Source organism: Pseudorasbora parva, chromosome 17 (genome assembly GCF_024679245.1).
Source record: "Pseudorasbora parva isolate DD20220531a chromosome 17, ASM2467924v1, whole genome shotgun sequence".
NCBI lineage: Eukaryota > Metazoa > Chordata > Actinopteri > Cypriniformes > Gobionidae > Pseudorasbora > Pseudorasbora parva.
In genome coordinates, this window is record NC_090188.1 from 34,244,124 (window position 1) to 34,264,250 (window position 20,127).

The following is a 20,127-nucleotide window of genomic DNA, read 5'->3' on the forward strand; positions in this document are numbered from 1 at the left end:
TAACACACTTTGAAGTATCTGGTGTTTTTGTCAGTACTATGAGATATACATCAAAGGCGATGGCGATCTTCATTCAGTAATGTGCTTGTGTTGTAAAGCAGGAGCTCAATGAGGCTGCAGTGGTCTGTCTGAGCAGATGGGGGGCGCTGGTCCTGGAGAGCTGTGGTGAAGAGCAACCTGCAGAAGTCAAACTCATGTCAGCAGAGGTGCTGGTGAAGGCCGTCCCCACATTACTGACGGCGCCAGCTTTGCCTCTGGGTGAGTGTAAATCTGTGGATAAGAACAAGTATGCAGGAATTTGAACTAAAGCTTACGCTGTGTGTGTTTGTTTTTTCTAGGTATCTCGCACACTGTGGCCCTATGGAAGTGTCTATTTACGTTATTACAGGACGAAGATCAGGATGTCAGGGATGGGGCGGCTGACTTCACCTGCTACATACCATCTCATTTGCAGAACACAGGTACACACATACATACACTCATATTAAAGGGACGTTCTGGGTTCAATAAAAGTTAAGCTCTGTCAGCGATTACCACAGTACACTCATGCTGTACATACTTTTTTAAAGAGGGGGTGAAATGCTGTTTCATGCATACTGAACTATTTACACTGTTAAAGACTTGGAGTCCCATCCTAAACATAGACAAAGTTTCAAAAACTAATGTTGGATTTCTTTGTCAAAAATACTCCTTCCGGTTTCTCACAAGTTTCGGAGAGGGTTTTTTTCGAGTATGGCTCGGCTTGACGTTAATAAGAGCGGAAGGTCCTTGTATGGGCCATACGGGCTCTTCTCCCGGCAGGGTGCGCGCGCGCGTGACTAGAGCGAGAGAGGAAATGCACGCCCATAAACACTCGCTCAGCTGCAGATCCAGTCGTCCGTGAACACTTATGACGCGCCACTTTATTCCTATGGGTGACATCAAGCGACTTCAACGCTTTAGCACAGCATTCCCGGAAGGCAGCGCTGCATTTGAACCGATTTGAACGCAGAAATGACGGGAAGCTTCACAACATCGCGGATTTCCACGGTCACTGCTGTTACAAGACTTCAGCAAATCATACCAAAGAAGTGTGTTTTTGACGGAGTGGTCCCAGCGATAAAGGTTCGGTCCTGCTTTGAAAGCAGCCGGTGAGTAAAACTGCTTCAAATGTCTATGCTGTTGGCTGTCGTCGCGTGAGTAAACATCAGTAAACGACACGATCGCGTGCTTCGTCATTCAAATGCGCTTGAAACGGTTACGCTATTGTTGTTGTATGTGTAACGTTACACTAGTCTGACGTGCAAAACCGTTTTGCTTGCTACTGCTAAGGTTTAGTCGCATACAATAGTCCATAAACCGAATCATGTCCTCATAAACTGCAAGTAAACACACACAAATGTTGACAGGCCAATAAATATAGTACATACCACAGAGACGGACGTCCTGCTGTTGCTAATTCTCCTGTTCAATTTATTTCAGCCTCCGAATGATTCTGGATCATATATCTATTAGCTGAGCTCGATAGCCATGGGTTTCTCCACGCTTGAGGACGTCATCGCTTTGCGCCCTCGTCATTCTTTAGCTCCACCCACACGATACGCCTCCAGGCGCTCGTTTTTTTCCGGAAAGACTCGGTACAGCCCATATTTCTTTTATAAATATAATAAAACTAAAGACTTTTCGGAGATATGAAGGATGCAATACTACTCTATAGGTACTCAAGATTGACATGAGATTGATTGAAACTGAGTGTTTCACCCTCCCTTTAACCTCTGTTCTCTGCCTGAAATGCTCTGTTTTAGTCCTGTTTCTTTAAAATAAAATTAAATTAAAAAGATGGGTACAGTTTAATATATCAATAATTTAACACATTCACCTTTTCTCTGGTGTTCTTTAATGGTCTATGACATGCACATAAACAAATAAAATATTTCATTTTAAGTAAGCATTTTATCTTGATTGTATTTGTTAATGTATTCATTAACACTGTGTTTTGCAGTGTCCTTGTTACATTATATAGTAGTAATAACAATAAATTATGCATAATTCCATGCAAATAACCCTAAACTAAACCCTAAAGCCTTTGCGTAAATGCTTGCTCTCTTCTTCTCCTGTGTGATAATTGAGTGTCAGAAGCGTAAAGTTAAGCAGCTCCACCTTCTGTACCAGGATATTTCTGTTTTTCAGAAATATTCTCAGGATATTCTCAATTCTTCTTCGGAAAACAGTTTAAGATATTTTTTTGGCAGTTTTACACGCAATCCGAATCATGAATCAATCCGTTGATTCATAACCATTCAAATCTTTGTTTGCGGATTGAAAACAAACACGGAAGAGAAGACAATGCTGAATAAAGTCGTTTGTGTTATTTTTGGACCAAATATATTTTCAATGCTTCAAGAGATTCTAATCAACCAACTGATGTCACATATGGACTACTTTGATGATGTTTTTATTATCTTTCTGGACATGGACAGTATAGTGTGCATACACTTTTATAGGAGGAACAGAAAAGCTCTCGGACTAAATATAAAATATCTTAAACTGTGTTCTGAAGATGAACGGAGGTCTTACGGGTGTGGAACGACATTAGGGTCAGTCATTAATGATATAATTTTGGGTGAACTAACCCTTTAAGCGCACATGATAATCGTGCTATATATTATTACTTAATCATTACTTAAATATTAGTGCTGGGCAACGATAAAAATATTTAATCGTGATTAACCGCAGTATGAACAATATTCAAGAAAAGTAGATCAATCAATCAACTTTATTTATATAGCGCTTTTACAATCACGATTAAAAATTGTCAAATTGATGATAAATTGTCAAAGCAGCTTCACAGTGTCAAACAGGACAATACTGCAACAAAATTAAATTGGGCTCTACAGTCGTTCTGGAGAAAATAGTGATGTTATCAGCTTATTTTAAATTATCATATAGCGACAATGTTGGCAGATCTGTATTATAGTTTATAGAATTAAAGGTCCCGTTCTTTGCGTGTTTTTGAAGCTTTGATTATGTTTACAGTGTGCAATATAACATGAGTTCATGTTTTGCATGTAAAAAAACAGTATTTTTCACACTATTTACTTATCTGTACACCGCTGTTTTCTCTCCTAAAAATGATGGCCTGATGATTTCCTTGTTCTATGAGGTCCCTCCTTCAGAAACACGTAACGAGTTCTGATTGGGCCAGTGCTTCCCGTGTTGTGATTGGACCGCAGCTTAGCGCACTTTGCCCGGAAAGGTCCCGCCTCTTACCATAACGGGGAGATGCAAGCACTGAATGCGCGCTCTTCTCCACGTGGGAGAGCAACAAGACCACGCCCCCTATTTTGCGTGTTGTTGTGGGCGGAAGGTTAGTCAACAAACAGTTCTAGTGACGTCATTCCTGTAAGGAAGTGCAGCGGTGTAGTCCAAACCGGCCGGTCGCTGTAGGCTTTGAAAGGGAACTTCTGTTAAATAAAATATCTCGCTTGGCATTGAACTTTGAGCTTTATAATTTTACAGGTATTATTTATGCTCTAACAGCAACATTTCACACTAACCAAAGTTTGAAAGATGGAATTGCGAAGAACGGGACCTTTAAATAAAACCTAATTCATACATTTTATTAATATATTTAGTTGAATAACTTTGATCATAATTTTTGTGTCCCCAACTGAGCAAGCCAAGCCAAAGGCCTCAGTGGCAAGGAACCAAAACTCCCTCAGGGCATGATGGAGAAAAATAAACCTTGGGAGAAACCAGACTCAGTCGGGGTGCCAGTTCTCCTCTGGCCTATTAACACACCGTGTATGATTATTATTCTGGCAACCTTACAGGTCAGAAATCATATTAGATTGGAATATTCAATATTTCAGGGTATCACGCAATAGAGGGGTTTATTTAGGACGGTGCATCGATTACACAAGAGTATGAATACTTGAAAGATCGTAGTTATTGCGTGGAGACAGGTTTTTTGAGCATGACGTGCCAGTGAGGCAAATTCAGAGGAGACACCAATTGACACGGTCTCAGCAGATACTCCAGGATGCAGCAGATACTCCAGCAGATACGTTCAGGCGCAGGTCCACCATCTGATCCGGACACGGCCCGGATCCGGGATAAACCTTTGGATAAACAGAGAGACCAACATTAGTGTGGATGCCACTCTTCTTATGATGTAACAAGTACATCAGGTGTTATTGGAAGTGTTCCCGGTTCCGGCTGACCTAGTTAATGCAGCCTAACAATCAGTTTGAAAATTGATTTGAATAATGAAAGTTAAAAATGTTCTATGTGTATGCTATAGTAAAGAGATGTGTTTTTAGTCTAGATTTAAACTGACAGAGTGTGTCTGCTTCCCGAACAATGCTAGGAAGACTATTCCAGAGTTTAGGTGCTAAGTAGGAAAAGGATCGACCGCCTGCAGTTGATTTAGATATTCTAGGTATTATCAACTGGCCAGAGTTTTGAGACTGCAATAGACGTGATGGAGTATTATGCGTTAAGAGCTTGCTTAAGTACTGGGGAGCTAAACCATTTAGTGCTTTGTAAGTAATAAGCAAGATTTTAAAATGTATGCGATGTTTAATAGGGAGCCAGTGCAGTGTTGACAGAACTGGACTAATATGATCATACTTCCTGGTTCTAGTAAGAACTCGAGCTGCCGCATTTTGGACCAGTTGGAGTTTGTTTATTTAGCGAGCAGGGCAACCACCCAGTAGAGCGTTACAATAATCTAGCCTTGAGCTCATGAACGCATGTACTAACTGTTCAGCATTTTGCATTGAAAGCATGTGCCGTAATTTAGATATATTTTTAAGATGATAGAATGCGGTTTTACAGATGCTAGAAACGTGGCTTTCAAATGAAAGATTGGTATCAAAGAGCACACCCAGGTTCCTCACTGACGACGAGGGCTTGACAGAGCAGTCATCAAGTTATAGACAGTATTCTCGGTTACTACTTGTGGAGCTTTTCTGTCCAATAATTACAAATTCAGTTTTATCTAAATAAAGTTGCAGGAAATTACTATTCATCCAATTTTTTATATCAGCTATGCATTCTGTTAATCTTCTGAATTGGTAAGTTTCGTCCGGGCGTGAAGAAATATAGAGCTGAGTATCGTCAGCATAACAATGAAAACTAACGCCATGCCTCTTAATGATATCTCCCAGTGGTAGCATATACAGGGTGAAAAGCAACGGTCCTAACACTGAGCCTTGCGGTACTCCATACTGAACTTGTGATCGGTGTGACATCTCTTCATTTATTGCTATAAACTGATAACGGTCACTTTCAATATTATCTATATAGGCTATATGATCAAAAATGCAATAACATATGGTTTGCAAACACTTTAAACAAATAAGTTGCTTTTTACAGCAGTTAAAAGTTAGTAACAGTTACAATATTTCTTGTAAATATCAACTTAAACATTAATTTAATCAAATTAAATTAAATTGGTGGTATACATATATTGATTCTGAAGTAATATTCTTATCAGTGTTCTGTCAGCTTTTACATAGGCGTACTTAAATCTGCATATATTCACCCCAGGGCGTTATTTAATTTTATAAAGGCCATTTTTTTTAAATCATATTAAATTTTTGCATCATCTTTCATGTTAAATTCTTACATTTGATTAATAAATTCTGTTATAATACTAAAGATGCTATAGGCTGTTACCAATCAAATTAAATAATTTAAACTGCAAAAAATACAGCTGCAGTAAATAATGTTATAAGATTGATGTTCTAAATAAAACATGCAATCATACTTTTAAACATAACTGCCAATAGGGGGCAGCAAGTGATCATCATTCAAAACGCTGAATCATTCAGTAACAAAACACCGCGCTGAGTGTTGCTTGCTTTTGGAACTATTTTCGTTGTGAAATCATGGGTGAAATGGAACAAAAAAGGTTGTTTGGATCTAAAATTTAAGTAACTTAATATAAATTAGGCTAGTTGTTTATTGAACTAGGCTACACCATTCATGCTACACAATTCACAATTGCAAAGTCGACTTGTTTTATTAACAATATCATAAATATCAACAACTACAAAAAGCTCAGTTTTATCCCAGTAAGTTTCTTCTGTGGGTTTATATTGCTGCTCACTTGTGTTGATTTTTTTCCACGAATGTCTCTCACAAAGAAACAGGCAGCACGAGCCTCAACGAGACTTGTTAATGTACCAGAGGCAGAAATACACTCAACAGTCGCTGTTTACATTGAATATAACAAATATAATTCTTGCGTTTCTGGTTATTTTAATATTTTATTGGTCCCAGACAAAGAATGTCAAGCCCTTGGCTTACAGACAGTCCTGTATTCTCCTGTGACCAATGGTTTGTCTGTATGTGTATTCAGAGGGAGTGAGCAACGGGCTTTCAATATAATAATAAATAACTACGTTAATGTGCGATAAAATAATTGTCGGCATTAATTAATGAATGCGTTAACACGAAAATAATGCGTTAACTTGCCCAGCCCTATTAAATATATAGTTACATTGTAATAGGGACACTGCAAAATAAAGTGTAAACATTTATTTATTTATTTATTTAAATTTTACAATTTTAGGATTTAATTAATTATTAGCTGCTCATTATTAACTTTTTCTCAACTCAAGTAGTACTCGAAAATAGACAATAAACATTAAAATACACTCTGTTTCCAGTGACTATCTGTCCATCTTATAGATTGGATATCCATCTTAATCTTGGACTAAATCGGCCACCGTAGGAGTTAAAACGAAATCGGAATTGAGAGGAACAGAAACTAATATTCACTGGATTGTCATATACTTTTTCACCGCTAGATGGGGGAAAATATCACACAGTGTAGCTTTAATATTGTGATATATTATTACAATTTTAAATAATTGGTTTTCAATTTATTATACTTTAAATGATCATTTATTTCTGTGATGCAAAGCTGAATTTTCAGGATCATTACTTTAGTCTTCAGGGTCACATGATCCTTCAGAAATCATTCTAATATGAGGATTCATTTTCAAAGTTGAAAACGATTCTGCTGCTTAATATTTTTTCATAACCTGTGAAACTTTTTTTATAATACTTTGATGAATAAAAAATAAAATAATAATAATAATAATAATAATCAAAAGAAAAGAAAAGAAAAGAAACAATTTTTAAAAAAATAATATATATATTGTAACAACAATATACACTACTGGTCAAGAATTTGGGGTCATTTTTTCTTTTCTTTTTTTTTTTAAATAAATCAATATTTTTATTCAGCAAGGATGTGTTAACGTGTGACACTGAAGACTGGAGTAACGATTCTGAAAATTCAGCTTTGCATCACAGAAATTAATGATAATTTAAAGTATAATAAATTGAAAACCAAATCAATTTTCAATTGTAATAATTTATCACAATATTACTTTTTTTGTGTATTTTTGAATCAGAAGAAGAAGAAACTTCTTTCAAAAACTTTACAAATAGTAATGTGTCCAAACCTTTGGCCTGTACTGTATGTGGTTAACTTGTATTGAACTCAGACTATTGATTTAAACCACTGGAGACATGGCCTACACAGGATAAATACAACAACACTCACTCAAGGAGCTCAGATGAAGACTGCTGGAAAGGGAATTTTTTTTAAAGTGTTTTGGAGGGATGGGGGAGGTCAGGTCAGTGTTGTTTACGACCTCGCCTGACTGAGCGACAGAGGAGAGGTGTGGAGGAGAGGTGGTGAACGGCAGCCCTGCGCCTTTGAAATGGGGGTGTGGGTCAGCGATGCAGAGAGGAGCAGCACCTTTGTCCCATAAATCAGTCACATCAAAACCACATCATTACCACATTCCCTGACACGCCGATATCCTGCTTCACATGGGCAAAAAAAACGAGCATGTTGGGGGAAGAGTCTGAGAAATCCTTTTTTTCAACAATCTTTTGTCTTCTCTTGTTGCCAACCCACAATATGTTACTCGTTTTGGGTAGTTGACATGAACTTTCAAACTGTAACAGCTGCTGCAATTGATCTAAACAAGATCTAAAATTGTTATGCTCACAGTTTTTATGATCTCATATTACAACGGCTCTCTGGAACACTTGATTTTGATTGGTCAATCACTGAATACTGAAAACTTTTTAACTGTATGCAATAGTAATGATCCTCTCAAAAAATAAAAATAAAATATAACAGCTATTGTGAACTGTAATATTACTACACTATATGTTTATTTTTTACCATAGTTTTGTTTTAAAAAAAATCTAACCAACCATAAACCTTTTAAATTGTAGTATATATGTACATTTTTAACCTAAAATCTTGATAGTGAAAAAAGCAGTTCATGAAGTAACTCTAACTTGACCTCTCGCTGTAATCACATTTCTGGCTTTGTACTTGGCCATTTTTCTCCTCGCCGTCACAGTGAAGTCTTTGTGCAGTACACTAAACCAAATTCAATTAAAAACGTTTATTCCTCGGCTATCTCAATACAAATTAGGTTGGAAATCAGAACCCCTGGCATCACTTGACAAGGCTTTTAGGAGGGTGAGAGGTACATCTGATAACAGCATTAAGAGGGAATAGGACCATATTCTCACGGGGAGGAACTCGGGAGTGTTCAAGCATTTCAAATGTGATTACTGTGCCCGAAATGCTCAGCGCGTTTCTCTCTTTTTCCAGCATTTTAGGAACCAATTTGCTTTCACCTCAGTTACAGAGATGTAGCTTTGAATGAGTGTAAATATTTTTACATTTACTGAATAAAAGTACCCACCACAGTGTTAGGCTGTTGTTTGGTTGGCAGTGTGTTAATGGGTAGTTTGTAGGGTGGCTGTTAGGGTGTTGCTTACGTGCCCAAGTCAAAAAAGCTCTACATTCTGTTTCACATTCTGATCACTTGGAAGTAATAATACACCATTAGGGGACCCACTTTATATTAGGTGGCCTTAACTACTATGTACTAATGTTATAATTAATCATTTGATACAATGCACTTATTGTGTACATACATGTTTTTACATTGTACTTACATTTTAAAAAATACCTGCATGTAATTACTTCTGTAATTAATTTCTGTAGTTACTTTTGTAATTACACAGTAGGCACTTCCATTACACCTAACCCTACCCTTAAACTGACCCATACCACCACACCTGTCCCTAACCCTACCCGTATCCACCTCAATATCAGAAAAAGTGTTTTGCAATACAATTTGAACACAGTAAGTACATTGGCCCTCATTTATCAATCTTGCATGGAAACGGGCGTATATGTTGGCGTAAGATTATGCTTACACTCCTCTCACCGCCTGATTTATGAAACTCTGCGCACCTCTGCAATTCAGGTGTACGCAATACCTGCCCTTGATAAATGCCGCGGCTGAAAAAGATCGTCATTAGAATAACACGCCCCTATATATTCAAGTCTCCGCCTCCCCCACGCCCTCATTTTACGCCATGGACACACGGAAGACGGCAAAGAAGCGAAACTTCTCCGACGTGGAGATATGGCGCATCTCAATCATCTTACTAATCCACTAGTCAGGGCAGTGATTAGGACATAAGTCAATGGGCTGACTCCCTGATCAGTGCCCTGACTACTGAACTAGTGAGATGATTAAGACGCACCCATCGAGACAATTACCAGGGAAGTGGAAAAAGGCGAAAATTGTTTTATTTGGGAGTTTAAAGAGTGGGATTAAAGGTACCCAAAAAACAAACGAATATGGACCCAAATTACGAGTACTGTTAATAGTGTGGAGATTGAGAAGCGCATTCCAGCAGTTTAAAGCTGTTTGGATGATAAATTAGGCCTACCTCACAGTGCATTATTTTACAGCACATGTTTTGAAACAATTAGCATTTAATTTCGTATCACGGCACATGTATTGGTGTGTACGATATGATTATGTGATGTGGAGTAGCCTCCATTCATTCACATTAATAATTGCATGACAATTTGTAAGATTCTTTTTATTATATTATTATGAATTTTATTATTAATGACGCTTATTGTTATTTAGAAGAAGAATGTCGTTATTATTTATTTTATTAATATTTAAAAGAAGAAGAATGTATTTTTTATTATTTTGTCAGTCTGAATTATTCAGTCCCAGTCCGTGCGCAGCTGCCGTACAGGCTCGCAACTGGAGGAATACATGTCTCAAATGCTTTGGTAGCCTATAGTCACACAAATTAAACATTGAATACGTTGCACAAAAATAAACACCGAAGTTTATAATTACTATGTTGTTTTTGTTTTTTACAGTGGGTCATAATATAGCAGATCTTTATTCAGTGTGTTTTGTGGTGTTAGGAATTGTTTTTCTCAAACGTGCGTACACCACCTCCTGAGCTGGCGTAGGATTTGAGCGTGCCGTACGCCAACGTCCATACTGAAAAATCTCAGTCACCATGGGTTTGGGTGTACGCAAGGTGTACGCTGGAAATTTGGTGTACGCACTTTTGATAAATGAGGGCCATTGTACTTATTTTTTGGTGTAAGTACATAGTACTTAAGGCCGCCTAATATAAAGTGGTGCCCCATTAGGTTTGAGGCGCACATAAAATTTTAAACTATGGGACTCAGCAAAGTTAAATGCTTAGGATTAGGGTCTGTTAAAATCCCTAAACCAGGAAACATTAATTATGTCGCCTTGATGTATTGTTGTCATCAAAATGTAAATTTTTTTTTTTTCCACTAGCAAAATGTTTTACCTTGCCATATTTAAATATGAAGTGTTGTTACTGTGATTACATGTAAAATATCCAAGTATAACATGAGTCCAACCCTTTTATAAAGCCTTAAACATTTGTTGCTCGCATTACTCCAGTTGGTATTGTTGTTGGCAGTCTGGTTTTGTTTTGAGGACTTTCTCACCAGTCAGCTCATGTCTTACTTCAGTTTTGTGCGTGTAATGTCTTTAGCAGTAGATGCCTCATAGTCATTTGTGTAATGTATTACAAGAAGAGGTCTAAACTGATCAATGCATCATTCATCCATTAAACCAAAATGTCTAAATGTAGCGCAAGGGTGCTTAATTATTAAAGGCAAAGGTCTTTGGCAGTAATAGTTTAGGCCTATTGGCCCGAATACTCATTTTAACTGATAGATAGATAGATAGATAGATAGATAGATAGATAGATAGATAGATAGATAGATAGATAGATAGATAGATAGATAGATAGATAGATAGATAGATAGATAGATAGATAGATAGATAGATAGATAGATAGATAGATAGATAGATAGATAGATAGATAGATAGATAGAAGTTTCTTAAACAATTTTGCAAATCCTGTGGATAAAATGATTAGAGATACTTTCCGAACCAAGGCCGCTAAAAAGAGGGTGGTCACAAGTCTATTGACACAGGAAGAATTCTAAACATTGTGAGGTACCACATAAGTTACAGTCTTTTCCCATCAGTCTTAGGGTCATGTGACCGTTTGCCAGGCCTTTTAACCAGCAGACACTTGGGTGATACTGTAACACTCCTGTTAGACAGGTTAGGCTGATGTAAAGGTAACATAAATGTGTCAGATGATATGTCTCAAGAGCTACACCTGATATTACTGGACTTTTGAATATATAAAGCCATAATTCTGAGCGTTAACTGCTATTATTATTAATACCTTTATATTTGTGCAACAAATTTTGTGATATAAATAATTAAAGATCCGATATGTTTAGAAAATATGTCAAGCTGATTATCAGTCTGTCTGTATTTTGTACGTATGAGCATTCTTACGCGTGTTTGTTTGGGTAAGAGCCGCCTCTAGTTCGTAGGTTCTCATAGATCTCTGAAGGAAGTTAGAGCTGTAAAAGTGTGTGTGTTTTCGCACCTTGACACCACTCTCGCCCACACCAGTGCTTCCTGCCCGCAGACTTCTTGCACCTTGTTCTGGGTGTGTGTCCAAATATGCACGTATGTGTGTGTATGAGAGAGAGAGAGCATGCACGGATGTACATGTGGTCATTCCCACATGCACCAAAATCTCTACCTACTTACACGCTCTTTTTCATCAATGTAAGATTTGATGTAGACTGAGGATGTGTATATAGAATAAAAAAGGAATAGGTCACTCAGAAATGTTATTCTGTATTAATTTAATCATCTTCATGTATTTTCAAAACTGTGTGACTTTATTCTGTGAAACAGAAAAGACTAGCATATGACTTTTGAGTACTTCCTTTTTTATCTTCTTTTTTTTTTAGCTTGACAGTGCCATCCTGATTCATGTTTATTATATTGAGAAGGGCAGCCAAGATATTTGTCAGAAAGTAATATTTTGTGTTCCATTAATGAAAGAAGTATTTTAGGTTTGGATTTTCAAATGAGTGAGTAAATTGACCATTTTCATTTTGGGGTCTTAGTTTAGTAATGTGGTTTGAAAAGCATTTATATGTAGAGTGAGATAAAGCTGTGTCAAATCTACTAAGAGACCCTAGTTGCATGGGAAGGCTTGAACCAGAGGTAAATAAGGACTTAGAGAGGTTTTCTTATTCATCTAGCCCATCTTCCCGCTCACCCGCCCCTCACTTGAGACACCCGACACTCGCCCAGCTGCGCTTACTCACATCCCAGATTTGCCACACACTAAAGCTCTTCTTGCTCTCATTATTCAGAAAGTTTTTTAATTAGTTCCAGTTCCACGACTCCCACAGATCGATTACGGGAATGAAACTGCCCTCTTCTTCCTTCTGGAATCCCAGCACAACTGTGTGCGCCTAGATGTAAACCGGCTGGGCGAACTGCCCCGAAACACCTCACAAACATTTCTGCTGGTACATCCACAGCCAAGATCTAGAAGCTTCTTCACGTTCATTTTAAAGGGATAGTTCAGAGAAAATTAATCACTTACTCACTTACATGTATCAAATGTATTTGAATAGATATAAAAAATATTTTGAGGAATGTCTTCTTATGTCCATAGAAGGAAAGTTAATGTTCACCAAAATGTTGGTTTGGTTACCAACATTCTTCAAAATATCCTCAGAAAATACAGATTTGAAACTTCTTGAGGGTGAGTAAATTATAGTATTTTAATTTTGTGGGGACTATACTGTTAAGTGCAGCAAGGCAATGAAAACATTGTTATAAAATGTTACCATTAGAGGTACAACAACTTGTCACTAGACCAGTACCCTTATTGGACAAACTTGCACCTTTTAGTATATAGAAAGTACCTTATATACTACCATTAAGAGATAAATATAAACCTTTTAAGGATAAATCAACAAAGATGTTGTACCTCTAAAGTTACAATTTGTTTTGACAGTGCATGTTCAGCCTTTAAGTTTTGAATTTACAGACACTATATGTTATATAGATTGTTCTCAAAATGAAACTAAACACATCAGATGTGATCCTAAAGAAAAACAACACTCGTGTTTGCAGATACGAAGAGAGCATCCTGTTGAGTAAGCACTGAGGAGATTGAGAAATCATGCTTTTGAAGTGCTAAACCACAGAGAAGGGGAAAAAAGAATGGAAGGAGCTTGAGTTTCCTATTCTTAATGTCTGGGTGTTGGTTATTTGTTTGGCCCTGGAAGGCATCCAGCATCAAAGCCTATATGCATTAAAAGCACCTCTGACATCAGACTCCAGTAAAGCAAGAGATGAGGATGTCCCAATACATCACCTAGAGAAAGGACCATGTCGTCCTCAAAGTCTACACTGTCAACAGCTTTCTATGTTCTTGTGATGTTAGCTCATGGCACTCTACTTAAGTTTGCATTGGAAAGTTGATCCGTTCATTCTTGAGCAGGGGATGTTTTCCTACAGTTCTTTTGGGGGAGGGGTGGGTGGGGGAGTGTTGCTTTGCTCTCTTTTGGTTTTGACTGGCAATTCCTGGTGACTTTTGAAGTCACCTAAGTAATTTGCATGTCATCTTCTGGTTGGTAGGTCGTGGGGGGGGGGGGGGGGGGGACCAGAGTTTTCTGCATTAGATTTCTCACGTTACTGCTTTGAAGCATGAACAACTGGGGTCATTAAAGCCAAAGGGAGGTCGACGGCCGTCCTAAATGGGCGTCAATATTGTTGTTTTCTTACTTTAATTATCTTCAGTCTAAATCTATTCTTAGATTCAACTTCCCAATCGTTGAGTCAGAAATGACCTTGAATGCCTGTGCGCATATGGCATGTTGTGGTTTTCAGTGTTCACGTTTTGCTTGTGAGTTATAGTTTTGTTTCTCTCAAATGGGTTCAATGCCAGAGGAAGATGGAAACGTGCTGTCTAGAGAACAAAAAGAGAGCAAGGCATCAATCTCAGGCTGTTGCTTTACATCCAACGCTCTGGCAAATCTCAGATTGAGAGCAGATTTCATTGTGGCAAGGCACTACCTCCACTGCATGAACCCAGTAATGCTTTGGAGACTAAAGAAACCAGACCAAGATTGACATCGCTCATTAAAATGATCTATTTACATTTTCCATACGTGTGTTCCAGAATCATTCATTTAGCTGAATCCTGTGTTACGTCAGGGAATATCTGTCAGATTTCATTTGGACTTTTATGTTCTGCCACATTTCTAGGTGTTGCCACGGGTGCTGTCTCTCCTCCGGTTGCCCTGGAGATGGGGGTGGGTATTTTGTGCCAGCTGTTCCAGATGTGGGACCATGTGGCTGCTGGTATGGTGAACTTGATAGAATGGCTCCTGGGAGACGAGCAATTGGATGCAAATTGTGAGGAAACACCAGAGTTGGTAAGGAGCACTTTTCCTGTTTTTGTGTAATTCTTCATTGCATCACTATATTGATCATGTTTAGGGGCTTTTAAAACTTTGGCGCATAACTTGCCCTATTTGTGTCAGAATCAGAACACTGTTACAATTTGTGACCTAACAAATGAAAAAATACTAATAGACGTAAATTGAAAATAGCCTATCCATTTTATTTTTAACATAAGGTTTCTGCCATTTTTACCTTGAATGTTTTGAATCACTTTTTCAATGGCATTGGTTCCAAGAAGTATTACCCCATTATTATTTTTTCATAGGGATTTTTAAAAAGTCTTTGTAAGCTAAAATATGAATCACAACATAACACATTTTGATTTGAAGTAAAAAGGTATTTCAAATTCAGACAGAAAAAAAGACAAAGATACTGTACTTAAAGGGATAGTTCACCCAAAAGTGAAAATTACCCCATGATTTATTTTACATGATTTCCCATACAAAAGGAAGGTTGGTGGTTCAATCCCCAGTTCCACCAAACCGAGTTTGATGTGTCCATAAGGAAGCCAACGCCGTCCACCCCGACGAGCTGGATGGCGCATTGCATGTCTGACACCGACATCTGTGTATGAATGGGTGAATGTGAGGCAATATGTAAAGCGTCTTGGTGGCCATGGGTCTGTAGAAAGTGCTATATAAATGCAGTCCATTTACCATTGATATACTCACCCTCAAGCCATCCTAGGTGTATATGACATTCTTATTTCAGATGAATACATAGCTCTTCCCAGGTTTATAATGGCAGTGAATGGCAGCCCAAAATTTCAAGAATAAAAAAGTGAGTCCATCCATTATAAAAGTAATCCACATGGCTCCGGGGTTAATAAAGGCCTTTTGAAGCGAATCAATGTTTTTTGTAAGAAAAATATCCATATTTAAACCATTATAAAGATAATTATCTAGCCTATGGCGGACTGCTTTCCATATTCAACTTATGGAAAAAAGCGTAACTGGCGCCACAATGACGTCAGACATTACACTACCATTTTGACCTGGGAGAGGGGTTACACGTACTTCGTAAGTTGAATAGTCAACCGGAAGCTAGATATTTTACTTGATAAAGTTTTAAATATGAGTATTTTTCTTTCACTAAAATTTCTTTCTTCCACTAAAATGTCATTAAAAAGCTTGGATAAACCAGGACATTTTAATATAACTCTGATTGTTTTTGTCTGAAGAAGAATGACATGTAGAACTATGATGGCTTGAGGGTGAGTAAATCATGGGATAATTTTAATTTTGGGGTGAACTATCCCTTTAACAGCTTTAATGAGGAAAAGAATTATAATCCCATCAAGGGAACCCATAAATCTTATAAAGACAATGGAAAACAATAGAAAACAATTTGTTTATGGGCAGGCATTTAGCTTTTCACCAGCACCCTGGTTTTTGTGCCAGCTGGTGAACATTGCAAGCACTGCTCACATTGTCTTCAGAAAATCTTGCTTAAAAATGTAGGTTGTACTTCTAATTCTCCTCTTTATCCAGGATGAAGAGTTCCTCTTTGAAAAGGGAGACCTTAACCTGTGGGCAGAGCCTTTGTTGTGGGCACAGATGTTGCATGGACACCTCTCTGCCCTCTTAAGAGTGGAATATTTACCTGGCGTAAGCGCCACAGAGCTGGACCGACTATCAGCCATTGCAAGCAGTAATTCTCTCACTGCTGAGCGTTCAATGAAAGCCCTCGCTGCACTGCCCCAGTTTTCAGCCACCATACAGTATGCCAAAATAACACTGCTGAAAGAGAGAACATCACTCGCTCAGAATCTTCTTGATACACTTACAAGATGACTGTGAAAGATACAGAAAGTAAAAGGGGTCGTGAATTAGAAATCTATTTTAATCTTACAGTGGTTTTCCGGTTTGCATGCAGACATGACCACAAAGTTTTTAATTGTTTATTTAATTTGTTTATTACATTTATTTGAATGTGGTTTTACTTTTGTACAATGTGTGTTTGTGATACTCAGAACCTGAGGTTTTCCTTTCCTCAGCTGTCTTTTCAATGTCATTTTCACACATTGTAGTATTTGAGCAAACTGTCATATTTAATGCAAAGCTTAAAGGGATAGTTCACCCAAAAATGAAAGTTCTATCATTTACTCACCCTCAAGTTGTTCCAAACCTGTATGAATTTCTGTTCTGCCAAACACAAAGGAAGATATTTGAAAGAAAGTTTGTAACCAAGCAGATTTCAGCAGCCATTGACTACATTTCCCCACTATGCAAGTCAATGGCTGTCGAGATCTGCTTGGTTACAAACAATATTCCAAATATCTTCCTTTGTTTGTAACAACTTGAGAGTAACTAAATGACGACAGAATTTTTGGGTGAACTACCCCTTTCACTGTTTTCAGTTAAATTAATTGTTTGTTTGCTCCTTCTGTGCATGTTATGCAATAAGAGATCTACAGGCTGGTGTCCGTTTGGTAAGTAGACAGCTGGGCTGCCTTCGGGGACTGTAGTTGCAATGTTCCCTTTTTACTGTAAAATGATGTAATGTTTTGGAATGTCAGCAGCCTATTCCTCCCACACATGGGGTGGGTAAAATCCTACATACCGCTCCTCTCGCCGGGATCATTAATGCATAGACATGCTTTGCTGAAACCATGACAATGGAATTGAAATACTACAAGAGTACTGCAAAAATATGCAATGGGAAGTGGAGGAGGAAAATCACATCAGGCACTGTGAAGTAAATTATATATTTTACTGTTATATTTTTGCCTGTGGGTGGCGCGAGAAGCCTTTCTTTACGACGATCAGCATTGATCAGACCGTAAGGGGGCAGTATTGTGTCTTTTTTTGTATTAGAACTTAGAAGCATGTTTCTTGCAGGATTTGATTTTCACTCTTACAAAGCAGCTTGGTAAAAGTTTCTTAAATCTGAAAGTTGTTTTAAATAAAGGACACATTTCAAAAGTAATGCATTGAACTGCACTTTATTTATACAGAAAAAGAAATGAGCAGGGCAAAACTTTGTCACGTGCAGACAAGCGTCATCCCAGCTAACAATTTTAGGTTATAAGAACGTTTCCCTAACGTTCCCATTAAGTTCTAAAAACGTTTTTGAACGTTCTAGGAACGTTGAAATGTCCAGTTTGTGGAACGTTGTATTAACGTTCTCATTAGGTTCTAAGAACGTTAAAAAACGTTCTTATAAGGGTGTGGAGTATGATCAAATAAAATATTCCTGTTTTCTCCTTTAATGTACTTGCTTTTGTTTATTGACATCTTATACTTTCTTAAAAAAAGCTAAAACCACTTTTATAATTGACTTTTATATTTATATTACATTTATATTTAATACATAATTAGTTTACTAGATTTTTCTTCTGATTGTAAAAAAATAAATATATACTCGAAAATAGCATTTAAGTGTCATTAAGTTGTCTCTGGATATACAAATTATGTATCTGAAGTTTGAGAAAAAAGCTGTATGACTAATTTGTAATGACTAATACTTTTTTAATGTAGTAACGTTTTTAAAACGTTCCACTAACAATGTAAGAAAAACGTTTTATAGGTAACGTTTTTAGAACGTTACTCAACAGCAAATAACGTTGGCACAACGTTCTAATAACGTTACTGCAAGAACGTTTTTTGATAACTTTGAGAGAACTTTTAGAGAACGTTAGCCAACGTTCTGAGAACGTTCCCTGTTAGCTGGGATGGTTTCTCACTCCCATGCATCAGATCTGGCACAATTTCAAAGTTTGGCCTCTCGGCCTAGATTATGCAATCGCACTAAACATTTCCTGATATCAGAGCAACCAGTCTCACACGGCAGACGCGCTTAAATCTCGTGCACACAAAGTGTAAACAGTCAACAACACTGCGTGTGCCTGTATAATACATATCCTTCTTAGATACTTTAATAAAATAATGTATTAACAAACTAACACAGTCCATACTAGTTCAAGCTGGGGTCCTGTGCTTTACGAAATATAATTAAATATATTTATTATACAACTACATTTTCTATGGTAGTAAGCATGTGTTAACACGAGTATTTATTTGTTGTGTTTAAAATACACTGCACTAAACTTTAAAATGATGTATAAAAACAACCATGTGCGGGCGGGAGGAGGGGGCGGGGGGTGTCCTGCATGAGGGGTACAAAAAGTGACCAATGAGATCATGAGTCCCGGCGACACTTGAAAAGCAGGGCGTAACTTTTAGGCAACTTTCACAGTAAGTTTGAGAGCTCCTCCTCTTTACGCGTTCCACGAGCTTATATGTGCGGGGATAGTAAACCAGACTCAACACTGCACGGTTGGAGAAGACTCGACAACAAAAACACGCAACTAGGAGATCTGCCTTCCTTCTCTGTGTTTCAGGCCACATCTGAGACTACCATTTTTTGTTTTAATTCCGTTTATCTTGCACAAACCCAGAGCAAGAGGCAAACTAAAACCTCTGCATCCAAAGGATCCAGGTCGGTCCACAAATGAGAGATTATCTGCGACTATCTTCTTCCGAAGAAACAGACATGTCTGCAACCATCCTATCCGCTTTCTACGACATCGACATGCTGTACAAGGTAACGTTACTTTGCTTATTTAACCCACAACAACGTGCATCCTATCTCTGCTAAGACTTTACCATTGTGTTTCGAGAAGTTTTGGCAGTTTAAACAATGTAATGCACGGCTGAAACAAATGCATAAATAGTTTTGCAACTAACGTTACAATGCATTGATTTTTAACTTTCTTTCTACCTCTGCACAGCAGGAGAAGAGCCTGAACATGAACGCCATTCACATAAACAGCATGCTGGATAAGAAAGCAGTCGGGGCCCCGGTAACAACCTCCAGCAGTTGCACTAACAACTGCAACTCGTACGCTTCAGGATTCTTTCGTCGAAACTCTGCCAGCAACATGGAGTCCATGGCGAACGGCAACAAGTACCCCAGCAGCTCTTACAGCAACATAAAGGAGAACGCCATAATGAATAAGGAGAACAAGTTTCGCGACCGCGCCTATAGCGAGAACAGCCAGCAGCAGCAGCTGCAAGTCTTGCAGCAGAAACAGGGCTCGCAGATCAACTCCACCCGCTACAAGACGGAGCTCTGCAGGCCATTCGAGGAAAACGGCGCGTGCAAATACGGCGAAAAGTGCCAGTTTGCGCACGGCTACCACGAGCTGAGAAGCCTATCTCGCCACCCAAAGTACAAAACCGAGCCTTGTCGCACTTTCCACACCATCGGCTTCTGCCCGTACGGCCCGCGCTGCCACTTCATCCATAATGCTGACGAACGCAGACCAGCGCCGACCAACGCCAACAGTATGCAGGGAGAGTCCACCAAGCCCGCCCGGGGGGAGCCGCTGTGTGGCTACGGGCACCAACAGGCGGCGGGATCCTTCAGGGACCGACCGAAACTCCACCACAGCCTTAGCTTCTCGGGTTTCTCCAGCCACCACCACCACGAACTC

The 20,127-nt window shown here is 38.4% G+C and overlaps 2 protein-coding genes across 5 annotated transcripts in view; both read left to right on the forward strand.

Moving 5' to 3' along the window:
* thada (THADA armadillo repeat containing) overlaps nt 1-17,618 on the forward strand; it is a 139,709-nt gene extending 122,091 nt beyond the window's left edge. For 3 of the 4 annotated variants that reach the window (XM_067421398.1, XM_067421396.1, XM_067421399.1), the window contains 4 exons: nt 99-258; nt 339-461; nt 14,493-14,662; nt 16,181-17,618. In XM_067421398.1, coding sequence (XP_067277499.1) covers nt 99-258; nt 339-461; nt 14,493-14,662; nt 16,181-16,483 — 756 coding nt within the window. In that variant the 3' untranslated portion in view covers nt 16,484-17,618. The remainder of the gene's footprint in view (nt 1-98; nt 259-338; nt 462-14,492; nt 14,663-16,180) is intronic. The other variant, XM_067421397.1, reaches the window with a different exon arrangement.
* An 811-nt stretch (nt 17,619-18,429) lies between these two features.
* Nucleotides 18,430-20,127, forward strand: LOC137044731 (mRNA decay activator protein ZFP36L2-A-like; the record flags this gene model as incomplete). Its single annotated transcript, XM_067420992.1, has 2 exons — nt 18,430-19,235; nt 19,426-20,127. Coding segments are annotated over exons 1-2 (795 nt in total), but the record flags the coding sequence as incomplete, so codon positions are not given.